Source organism: Pieris napi, chromosome 16 (genome assembly GCF_905475465.1).
Source record: "Pieris napi chromosome 16, ilPieNapi1.2, whole genome shotgun sequence".
In the NCBI taxonomy this organism is placed as follows: domain Eukaryota; kingdom Metazoa; phylum Arthropoda; class Insecta; order Lepidoptera; family Pieridae; genus Pieris; species Pieris napi.
In genome coordinates this window covers 7,089,372-7,101,913 of record NC_062249.1, presented here as the reverse complement: position 1 = coordinate 7,101,913, position 12,542 = coordinate 7,089,372, and the positions used below count along the sequence as shown (strand labels likewise).

Genomic DNA, 12,542 nt, shown 5'->3' with positions numbered 1-12,542 from the left:
AAATAACAGTATAGTAGAAGGTCAACAATATGTCAGTTTACGTATCCACGTATCCATACATCTCCAATGTTTTGAGCCAAGACGACTAATTGAACTGGAACTTGACCACCGGCTGCAAAAATTGAGCGCCAGCCGCCAGCACACACACATTACGAGCATCTTAATGTAACGTGAACGAGCCGTGGATCTAAAAATACTTTGTCTTGGTAGGGGGTATTTTCAGACTTCGGTGTTCTCATTGTCAAATGTTAAAAATAAATAGGCAAATGGGGAGGTAATAAAACAAATTCATATTTTATTAAAACTTTAATTGGAACAACACATTTAGACAATTTCGGTGAAGCATATGGTAAAACACTAACCTTAACTTAAAAAAGAATTCACACCGCAATTAAATAAGTTAAAATACACTCATTTAATAAATTCATACAATCAGGCATTACACGTATTTATTGGATAAAACTGTAGAAAATTTTATTTTTATATACATATTACGAAAATATATTGTAGGATTTTTGTACGACGACATTCTCGAAGTTTTAGATATTCAATTAGTAATAATTTACATGATTACTGGAAATTATTGTCGTTATTAATAAATAGTACTATGTATTAACAATCCTATAAGACACGGTGAGGAAACTTGGTATAATACATAATGAACAACAATCATATTATACAGCAATAAATAGTATTTATATAGTTAGACCGAAAGCACCACAAAGTAGTAAAGTAAAGGTTTTATTCTTTTTTGTAGTTTTTTTATTAAGAGCAGTGTAGTGGCCTGGATGCTTTATTCGTGATGCATTGCATGAAAACATCTATTCAGAGGAAAATACAGATTAAAGTCGTCATCATGCCATATTACATTCAACATATATAGGTCATTCGGTTTTTATTGTAAAATTATAATTTCGCGATGCTTCGACATTTCAATTAATATTAACTTCAAGAATTCGAGCTGCCTTATTTTGTATCATGTTATTTTTTAACTATTAAATAGTCAATCAACAAACAATGATGGCTAAAAACGCGAAATTCTATGCTTTTGTACTATTTCTGTTAAAATTATAAATGTTTTTTTGTAATTCTTACACTGTCATTCATAAAAACTTAAACTGTTTACACTGTTTTAACTAAAACACTTAACTCCGTTCGCCAAATCTATATAAAGATTAGTACTTTAGTTAAGACTGTTATGTCGAATTTAGTCTTTATAAAGTGAGTTCAATACATCTGTGCTACTTGTGTACTTCCTTAATATATAAGAAAACATGATGAGAACGAGATTAAAACGTAATCCATTATAATTTGCAAAAAAAATATTAACTAAATTGGACTAGTTCCTTCACTAAAACTAGGTTAAAATTATGGTCGGACTTGCTATACCTAACATACGAATTACGGAGCGTTATCATAGTAGTAAATGGACTGCCCGTTCGTTAGTTAGAAATATCAATATGTAAATACATGATTTTACGTTGTCCATATAAGAACCTTTAGAAAGAACTTAAAATGCTAGCTTAAATTTTAATCCTATTCAATTATTAATTGCATACAGATTTGTTTTCAATAAATTAAAGTCCTAAAGAATATTTTAAAAAAATCTTATCGAGGACTCCTGCGCCTAACAGTAGATTCGAGGCTTAATATCACGATCTTGTTGAGTGTTTGTTTTTTTGTACAAAATCCTACTCATGTGCAATGCGCAAAATTACAATATAATTATGGAAACCGGCTTTTAGACAAAAATACTTTAATAGTCGTGACTCCCAATTTCAAATAAAATTATATAGGAATGACATTTACTCACACGCGGTCACGTGACCAATTTCATACAAATTCAAATGGGTCACTAAGTATTTTTGTCTAGGGCCCTAGATCCAACGTACTTGTTTGTATAAGATGAGTAAATAGTCTAGTCAACATGCTGTGATTGGGTAAAAACTTAATAATAATCAGCTGTTTCCACAAAGGGTCGATGACCTCGTCAAGTGGTAAAAGCTGACTTTGTACTTAACGCGCAGCGCTTACTAGTACATTAAATAGTTAAAATATAAAACTTAATCTACCTTATATGACGAACTAAGCGTATGCCTTGTGCGGTATTGAGATTAGGGATTTGAGTTATTGCAACACCATTGATAATTGAATTAAAATGTTACAATTAAGTATAGATATTTTTAAAATTCTACCATTTTTTTCACAAGGCGAGCAAACTCCTCACAGTTAAATGGTCACACTAACGCTAAATCGGAACACATTAAGTCACTTTGTACTAAAGTTATAAGGCCACAACTATGTTTCACTGTCTCTAATGCTATCATCTGTGGCTTGTCGTATATCATTCAAAGGGTTGCCATGTACCCTAAATCTATAAACACAGGTGTATGTAGGGTTGCCATGGTTACTCTCGACCCGCAGTTCGACAATGTCGTAAGCGACTGGGTATTCTATACCCCCAATGTTGGTCGTCTTGGGGTATTGAACGGGGAAGTGTTGTATGGCCGTGCTATTAGCGTCGTACATGTAGTTACCGAATAAATGTGGCTCTGGGTCCAATTCACCATGGAGTCCCTGCAATGCAAAATATAGGAATTCTTAATAAATCAAATTCATACATTTAATCCTGTCTTTTGGTGACTGTATTACTAGTTACATGTTATTTTTACACGCTTTATATTAGCTTCACCTGTATGTAACCGACTCCTTCGGACTCGATTTTGACCCACTTTTAACGGACATATTTAATTCAAACTTTGCGCACCTGTCAAAGTTCGATGACAATGCAATAATCGGAAAAAAATGAAAAAAAAAAAAAATAATGGCGCTCTGTGCCATATTATCGGGCAACCCACGCTTTTTCACAATAATACCAGTATTTTTTGTTCATTACCATTTTCAGCCTAAATTAGGAATTATTTTTCACTTTTAAGTTTGATGTGCTTTAAAAGCGTGTTTTTTAGTTTTTTTAAACTATTATTTATTTTCAATGAAAACCTCGTAACATAGTAGTGACATGTACCTTACATTTTTAGTCCGCGTTTTATGATTAGGCCGTATGTACAACAATCGCGCAATAGGTACTATATAAGAAACATTCCCATAATGAGCGCTGTAATAATACTTACATAAACTGAGAAGTATTTAGGTGCAGATTCAATCTTCCCTTCAGCAGCCAGCAGGCGAGACATATGCTCCAAAGAAAAACCCGTTACTTCAATGATTGCGTATGTACGAATTACTGAAAAAGGATGAAAGTATATATGGTTTATAAATATATTAGTTTTATTAAAATATGACAAGTTAGCAATAGTTTCTTTTAATTCTCGTAAATTGTTGTGGTGTCTATTGCATCATCTATCATCTATAACATTTGTGAATGATTTTTAGTCTATGTTATTCATAGACAAAAAGTTACAAAGTGCGTGTTGGTTATAAAATTATTATATTCAGTTCACATCCATGTTTTAATAGAAAAATTTCATTTATTTTATTAAAGAATAGAATTAGTGCAGTGAGTATATTGTACATTGCATAAAAAATTAAGGATAATTTAGCTAATGTTTGTAACCCAGTATAAGTACAGGATTTTTTTGAACTTCACTTCATTTTTTTATAAATTTCTGGGAAACAGGGACTGTACATTTATTAAGCATTATCGCCAGCTGCCAACAACTAACAATATTGTATTGTATATGCATATTACTATTCATAATCCGGTTTTACACAGGAAAATACAATAATAGTAGTAACATGAAAACTAAAGGTAGAACCGGATTGAAAGTTACGATCTATTTTATTATAAAAGCATCGTTACAAACACAGTATTACATTCAGTCCAAGTTTTGTGATAAGGCCATAAGATTCTAGAAAAATTATACCACTTTGTTATCACTTACCCAGGTATCCCGGGAAACCCTGGAAAGCCCAGCATTCAGCGGGCATATTCCCTGGCGTTAGAGCGTATCGTGGCGACGTGTACACCCACCAAACTGGCAAACCGAGGATCGAGTACTGCTTCGTCTTGATCTGGTATAATTCAGTACAGCGCGTCGATATAACTTGACCGCCTGGAAGTAAAAAATTTAGTGAATTATAATATTGACAACATTCTTGCTACAGTAGTAGTTGGTTTTTTGTTCGTTCGGGAAAGGACAAAGCATGGAGGCGGGATGCGTTTATTAAATAATGATTCTATAATTATTTTCTTAATTATACTTATTACATATGTAATATTTTCATAAAAATATGGTAATTAAAAAAGATTACCTTTTGGCCTTTTTTGAGTACAATTTGAATTTTTATTCTTTTCTAATGGATTCTGGCTTTGCTAAGATTTTTAGATATATTAGTGTACGCCATTCTATTTATTTGTAATTATTAAATGTAATTTAATGACAAAAACTTCTTACCTGCAGACTCCAACGCATAATCGACCAATCCGGTCTTATCTGCATCGTAGATCTCCAGCATACTCATCACCAGTTTTTGTATCTCCTCAGAGTCATAATGGCTTGGGTCATCACCACCTCCAGGTGCCGCCACATTTCCTACATACTCCTTAACCTTCTCAACTATGACCGCCATCTGCCGTTTCTCCACAGTCAACAGATACTCCTGTACTAATCTCCTAATATCATCTTCACTCATATCAGGTTTCCACGAATTGATCAATCTCTCATGTATCTGCTGACTCAATATTTGCATTTCATCCTTCGAAATGTAATTTCTATCGAAGTGCTCCTTCAGTTTACTGGCAATAGCTTCACTATTATCGTCCATGCTTAAAATCTGTATCAAATTCTGTTGCAAATTCTTAAACGAATAGTGCTCTATTTGGGCTTCAAAGTTATCGATTTTCGATAGTTTTTCATCGACAAGTTTGAATCGATTATCGACATTTAGAGCCCACGATTCGAGCGCCGCGACTCGTTTGGTCAAGTCCGCGTCTTGATCGATTATCGGGGACGCATACGTGTCCAGTACTCGATCGTTGTATTTATAATCTGTAATAGAAAAAAATAAATTACTATAGGTTCGATACTCTGTCCTTCCCGACATTTAAAGGTTTTTAGGTTCAGGGAAGGACAGAGATTGATATTTAACAAAGAAAATGTTATAACTCACCTAAAAGAGCGTCCAGCGAGCACTTTGTATAGGTGATAATACCTCTATCCTTCCCTGGTAAGGGGGAATGTGGGAAGGGAAAGGATAACACAATTTGCATAATAAAATTTTAATTAAACCCAGTTAGTACAATAAACAATTTATAATTAAAAATTGCCACACCAGTAATAAATAATTATAGTATTACATAATTTCACATTTGTTATTCTTAAATTTAATTAAGATAGCAAATATATTAGTTCGGATTTATTAATTAAAATCAGCAGGTACACGAAGAGCACAGAACATTGAATCATAAATTGTGACATTTGTACTTAAAGGTATAAAGCAACTAATTTTCATCTTAATATTAAAATTTTGATACAATCAAATTAAGTAAATTAAAGCCAAAAATGAAAAATTAAATATATTAATTGTTTCTAAAATCAACAATAGGACTAGATTTAGTTTAATTTAGTATACAGATTAATATGGCCATTTCTTTTTAGGTACATTTTTCCATCATCATTTGTATTTCTATAAAAAAAATCGGTGGTAAACATTTTTAATTGGTTTAAAAACGTCGTCTTGTGACCAAAGTGAAACGTAACTCACCATATATTTAAGTAGAAAGTTAGAAAATGCTTTATAATAAAATCTTTTTGACTATCAAGAAACATAATATGATAATGGACCACTAAAAATACATTCCCTTCATTCATTAAAGTAATATAACTGTATTAGAGACTGTAAAAACAGTATAAGCCTGTTTTAGTATTAATATAATTAAACTAATCTAAGCATTTAATAAATAACACACATTGTGTTGTGAAAATAAAATTTACCTCTTCAGGTATAAAAATAAATATAATTGTGATTATATGATATAAAAATACTCTTAATATAAAAATATTAATCATTTGTAATATCCGCATTTTAAAAGGAATGTTATGATTGATCTTTTACATTTTAATTATAGAAATACTTACCTTTTAAAATACAGATGTATACGTATCTAGACAGGGGGAATGAATTAATCAAGTGCAAAAGTTAAATTAGGCTCAAATCAAATAACTTTAATAAGTTTATTAACCTTACGTATTGCCAGTGTAAAATTAAAACACAAATAAATATGTCAGCTCGATCGTAAAACTTATCATTTCACGATGTGACTGACAATTTTCTGAAACTGTGACACAAAACTGGCCCATATTGTTTAAACTGCGACGTTTCATGCCCATAAATTTGCGACACCTTTTTAAAAAACTAATTTTTAAAATTTTCTTTATTTAACGGGCCATCCAGTTATGGAAATAATGTTATAATTTCTCGTTTAAATCCCTCAATTAAGCTAGATATAAAAGGTTTGTACTACCATAAGCTTATTCTTAGCCGATCACTAACATTTTAGCATATCAGGTGATCAATTCTACAATCGGTTGGACATTGGTGATGAAAGATGACGGAAGATAAAATAGCGTTAATATTAATGTCAACATAATCACAACAAAAATCATATAATTCGCCATGACAAAACTTGAACAAAAAATAATTTCCCTTAAAAGGTTTTTACTGGGCATTTTGTTTTCATCATCATCCGAGCACCCCACGCCAAAATCTCCGTATCTCTTCCCAGCAGCTCTCAGCTACAACTTGTAAATAATCTGAGGCGTCGCTTATACTATTTTGCACAACTTCTTTATACACTGTATATTTTTTTGACACATCTATTTGTGTCAAACTGACATTTGGCATTGTCAAATTGATGATAGGCAAGACAGGGAGACTTGGCATTGACAAGTTTTGGAAAGTTTTCGCTGTGAATTCTGTTAAATCTATATAGAAATCTGAAAAGTTTGGCAGAGCCAGGTGATCCAAGTTCTCGTATGTGTAGTACGCTGAAAGAGATTTATTCAGTGAGATTTATATCTCTACCTTGTCTTAAGGCCAACGCTCTGAACTGAATAGTTTCTGAATATTTTTTTAATTCGACAATTGACATTCCAACCAGAGAAACATGAAATTAAAAAAAAAGTCATAGACAAGCCTTTTATTAACACGTTTGTAGTAAATCGAATTCGGACCTCAAATTATATGCCTTTTGTGTCAAATAAGCCAAGGTGTTCTATATCTTTATATATATAAATCTTCTGTACATGTGTTCATAATTAAACTCCTAAACGGCTGGACAGATTTTGATGAAATTTTTTGTGTGTTCAAGTGGAGTCGAAAATGTTTTTTTTTTATGTAGGACGTGTGTACAGGACAACTTCTGCCGGATCCGCTAGTATATATATATAAATATATGCTACGACAGGCGATCAAAACAGTATTTTTAGCATGAACGATTTGGCAGCAAGTCTACAACAAAAAATCTATGAAAATAGACAAAAAGCATTCTATTTTCATAGATTTAGGGTCTGTTTCACAATGTATGGATAAGTTCTACATAAGCTCCAAATTAGCTATTTATTACTTACTGGTAGGGTAAACACTATTGTTGCGTTTCACGACTGTCAGAGAACTATTCGTCACATAAGGTCCATCATAAGTTATGAGTCCGATGAATGTCAAATAGCACAATTTATCTTCCAAATAATTTATCTGTTGCATAGCTATTTAGTGCTTTATCCATACATTGTGAAACAGACCCTTAGTCTTCTATATTATATAATATACTTACATCCATATCCAACAGCCGGTAATAAAAGCAAAAGCGGCCACAGCTTCCATTTCCCACCCTCATGCTTATTATACATGGCTCGATGTTTTTCAGTTTGAATTGCTTTACTCGGCGATATCTATAACATATTTAGAATATTAAGTGAAATTATCATCAGACAGGAAATTTGGTATTCCTAATCCACAAATTAATACTATTAATACAAAAACTATTTTGACAGTGTAGCAAAATTACCAAAGTTTCCTAACTCAATTAAACTTGGGTGCATGGTGTTGGAAGATTCATTCTGTATTAAACAATAATTGGTATGGGCTGATAGCGAAATACCGTCATTTATCAAAAATTATCAATAATACGCGTTGCAGGATTACGGGTATTTAAACAAACATAAAATGCCGACACACATGACATATTAAATTGTTTCCCCGTGTCAAAAAAAATGATTTTATCACTTAAGAAACTTAAATAATAGGTTTTAGTATGAAATTACTAAGTTTCAAAACATCATGAAAAACTGAAATTCAAATTCCAAATAAGGGAGCGTTCAAATATTACGTAATGTATTTTGGGAGGGGGGGTCCTTTTGTAAAACGTAACGATGCGGGGCGGGGATTAAATTACGCGTTATTGTTAATATTTTTTTGGACTTACACCACACAACTAACGAGTCACTAGGTGGTCACGAAACGTTTTACTATACTTAGGTACAGTACTGTACTTGGGTACTGAAAAACGTTACGGCGAGTTACATGGGGGGGGGTCAATAATCTCCAAAAATTGCGTTACGTAATACTTGAATGCTCCCTAATTTAATAAGTTATCGATTAACTTAACAATCAAATTGCCCCCCAGTGTAGCGTGGGCCTCACGTTGGGACCTGCATTAGAATCACGTGGACAAATTTGACTACAGATAGCTCAAAGAAAGTTTAGGGCCTTATTTTTACTATGGAATTATAATAGGCCCTTGTAGCCATGGGGCCCTCATCTCTTGAGGCTTGCCATATATACAGGATATTATAGGGTTTAAGTATGTGCAGACACAAATGTAATCTCAATTCCACAAGTATTATACTGCGATGGGACTGATATTATACAACAATACATGTTCATGTAATTAGAAATTCTTAAGATCTACTTCTTTCCTTCCCTTACAAAAACGATATTACGTTGTTCGTACTAAAGCTTCAGCTCTATGTACACATTCGAGGTGTTCACCGTTAATTAATAATTACCGTTTCAGTGACCGTAGTAACCGTTGTGGTGATGACCGTAGTGATGAGAGTGTATATCCAGTAGAAAGGCGCTGTAACGACGCTTGCAGCTTGTGATATAACGTTAGCTGAAAATTTAGATTATTTGCACTTTTGAATATACTTTGAAACTAACCAAAACTTTTAATCGAAATAGTAACAATAATTAGAAAAGTAAATAGAAAGCTAAAATAAATTTAAATGTTTGGTCCACTGGCAGTATTTCCTCGCTGTATTGTGATACTTATTCGATCAACGTCCAGCTCTGGGGTCATCTGTAGTATCTAGTGAGCACCAACATATTTAATTAGCGCCTGTGTGCTTGAACCTCTTCTAAAGTCTTTACTCTAACTAATATACTTATATTAGTATATATTACTAAAAGAAAGTTTAATAAATCATTATTATTGTATTTGTGGTAATAAAATAATAATATTAACGCCACTTTAATTCCATACTATTAACAATATACATATCAAATGGGCGTTAGTTTCCAGTCTTGGTTAGTTTTTGAAATTTTATTGTTTGGGTTAATTTTTTGTTGTATTGAGTCCATACTATCCATGTTGGTTCTTCCATTCGTTTTCTCCTATTTCCTTATATGTATTTTACACGATTTTCTGATTTAAATAAAGTGTGTATTTTTTAATATTTAAATATGCTTATTACAATGTGTATACTGTTTGACTTAACCCTTGTTAACAACGAGATTTAATGACGTCACGACGTCATCCATAAAGTTTTACGCCAAAAACATGTTGTTACACTTCAGAATATATAAAAATTACGAACGAATAATTTAATATAATAATGGATATTATAAATATGTATTTTTATAAGTTTAACATTAAGATAATATAATAAATAAAACGGCCTAAAAAATAACCCAAAATGTCTACCACTACTATATTTTTAATTCATAATTTTGACCATTTATTTAATTTTCTTTAATTACCTTTAGCGGGCCTCCTGTCAGTATAAGGATATCTATGTGACGGGCCAACCACCTTCCTATAGGCGTTACGAGTGCTTGTACGGATCGTAGTTAGTATTGTTGCCAATAGTTGAGTAAACCACCATTTTTCCTCTCTCGCACCATAACCGTTATGAATGTACGGGCTCTCATCATCAGAACTCTCTACCGTCTGTAATGAAAATAATTAAATTTCTATATATTATTTAAAAAATCGTTAATTTAATTTCTATACTAATAATATACCGTTCGCTTTGAGAAACTCAAATCGTTAAATTAAAATTGTGTCTGTCCATATTTCCAGGCTTTATTCACCCTTCCAAAGATCAAACACTATTAGCCAGTAATAAGAATAAAACTTAATATTCAGATTTTTGTTTAAATTTCAATAAAATAAAGAATTTGTTCATTTGAATATTTATGACTTCGTCAAGATAGAATATGAAATTCCATCCCGACTTCTGTCGTTCCACAACTGAGCGTTTTTTAAAACATTTTTTGCGGCACACCACCTCTATGTAGAACCAGCTGTCCAATACTCGAACTTACCTGACTTAGGAGAGTGTCTATGGTATCACTCAAGCCTCAAGCTCAAGTAAGGTGAGCCTCCTGACTGTTTAACTTTTAGCGCGAGGAATTAATTTTTAAGTTGCTTTCTCAAAATCCATCCCAAAGTCGATCTAGATTCTAGACTACATATACTCGTAGTTATCTGTCTAGATTCTTCTACAGAATTTATTACATGACATTAGACAATTTCTGAATCTAAGTCATTAATTATTTTTATTTATTAGCCCCTTACTTAAAACATACCTTATACATGTTAAAGTTTGACGTGTCTATGCCATCGAATCACCTAAACGAATGGACCGATTATGTTGCGTTTTTTGTTACACCTTAATCGGGGATTTCAGTAACAATTAATGAATTCAATGTTTAATACTTGAAACGCTTTGTCTCGGCAAAGATCAATAACCAAAACCAAGAAGAAAATTTAAAACCATATTCTAGTAAAAAGTGTATAAGACCTACCGTGAAACGTTTCCTCGTAGTTGTACTTGTCCAAGTGGACACAAACTGGTCAGGTTCGTCCACTGTATTTGGACCTTGAACCCGGAATTGGGACAGAGAGCGACGAGACATATTCGGGACAGCCACTTGCCCCGGAGCCAGCTCCACGCGGTCCCGAGACATTGGGGAATATGTGTAGTCCGTTTTGGGGTATTTACTGAAATTCGTAAAGTTAAAAATAAAAATATTGTCTTTGGTTAAGCGATTCCTACATTTCGTTTTCAAGTCTTCACAAATCATACTATCTTATCCTTTTTGATCTATTTATTATTTTTAGCATGCTTCTTTCTTTATAATACACTCCAATTTCTTTATTTAACCGCTCGGAACCTGGGACAATAGCTGTTTACCCATCCGTTCGGAAGGAATAATAAAACAGTTTCTTATAGTATTGTCTTTGATTAACATAACCTTTACACATTTAAAGAAAAAAGCTTTTACCGGATTAAAGTTATGTATTATTATAAATTTACAATTATTTGACAGATAATGAAACTTTCTCTGCAGCTGTGATACTTTTTGACATTCAACATCTTTTGTCTTCAGTCACCGTGACCACGCACGCTGTAAAGCACGCGAAACGTCGGATAAATTTAAAATTATGTCAAATAATTGTAAATTTATAATAATACATAACTTTAATCCGGTAAAAGCTTTTTTCTTTAAAAACAGTTTCTTAATTATTGTTTTATCTATCTTGTAAAAATTAAATTAATCAGTGGCGCTACAACCTCTTTAGGTCTTGGCCTCAATTTTCTGAATCTGTTTCATGATCATTTTTAAATCTAATAGGAAAGTAGGTGATCAGCCTCCAATGCACATGCCGTCGACTTTTTGGGTCTAAAACATGTCGGTTTCCTCACGATGTTTTCCTTCACCGTTGGATCAAATGTTAAAAAATCTAATTTTACTTGAAATTAAACTGATATTGAAACTCGTAGATTATTGTTTATATGAAAACAATGCTTAACTATTTACACTATCTTAACCTAACTTTTATAGTCAAAATATACACAATATTTCTAAGAACAATCACCTCTGTAAAGTGTTTCAGTTTATGCACGAAAGTGTCAATTCAAAATTTCACTTCACACCGTGAGAACTATTAAATTCTACTTGCACAATTATTGTTTACGTGAGCACAATAAGCGATCAAAGTTACGTTAGGCACGACTCGACGTTATTCTTACCACTCGGCATTTCCAACTCCCGATTTAGAACAAGTAAAACAGTTTTGTCACTACATAAAGGTGCGAACCCATTCGACAATTTCTTAGTATTATTTTGATAAAATAAATGTAAAATTGCTTTGAAATATATACGCATTTATTTTAATATTTTAGAAACAAATGTGGTTTCACCCAGCATCCCTGAGCCATAGCCTATGTGTGACGTATTCTAACGGTCAACAATATTTTAAAATACGAGTTGCAGTTTATTTGTAACAAATACAT

At 32.5% G+C, this 12,542-nt stretch overlaps 1 protein-coding gene across 3 annotated transcripts in view; it reads right to left on the bottom strand.

Annotated features, from left to right (window-relative positions):
- Positions 1-291: 291 nt before the first annotated feature.
- LOC125057405 (klaroid protein-like) overlaps positions 292-12,542 on the bottom strand; it is a 32,795-nt gene continuing 20,544 nt past the window's right edge. For all 3 annotated transcript variants that reach the window (XM_047661082.1, XM_047661083.1, XM_047661084.1), the window contains 8 exons: positions 11,050-11,245; positions 10,000-10,189; positions 9,027-9,133; positions 7,793-7,910; positions 4,416-5,009; positions 3,903-4,073; positions 3,132-3,244; positions 292-2,577 (listed from right to left, as the gene is read on the bottom strand). In XM_047661082.1, the coding sequence (XP_047517038.1) occupies positions 2,299-2,577; positions 3,132-3,244; positions 3,903-4,073; positions 4,416-5,009; positions 7,793-7,910; positions 9,027-9,133; positions 10,000-10,189; positions 11,050-11,245 (1,768 nt within the window). In that variant the 3' untranslated portion in view covers positions 292-2,298. The remainder of the gene's footprint in view (positions 2,578-3,131; positions 3,245-3,902; positions 4,074-4,415; positions 5,010-7,792; positions 7,911-9,026; positions 9,134-9,999; positions 10,190-11,049; positions 11,246-12,542) is intronic.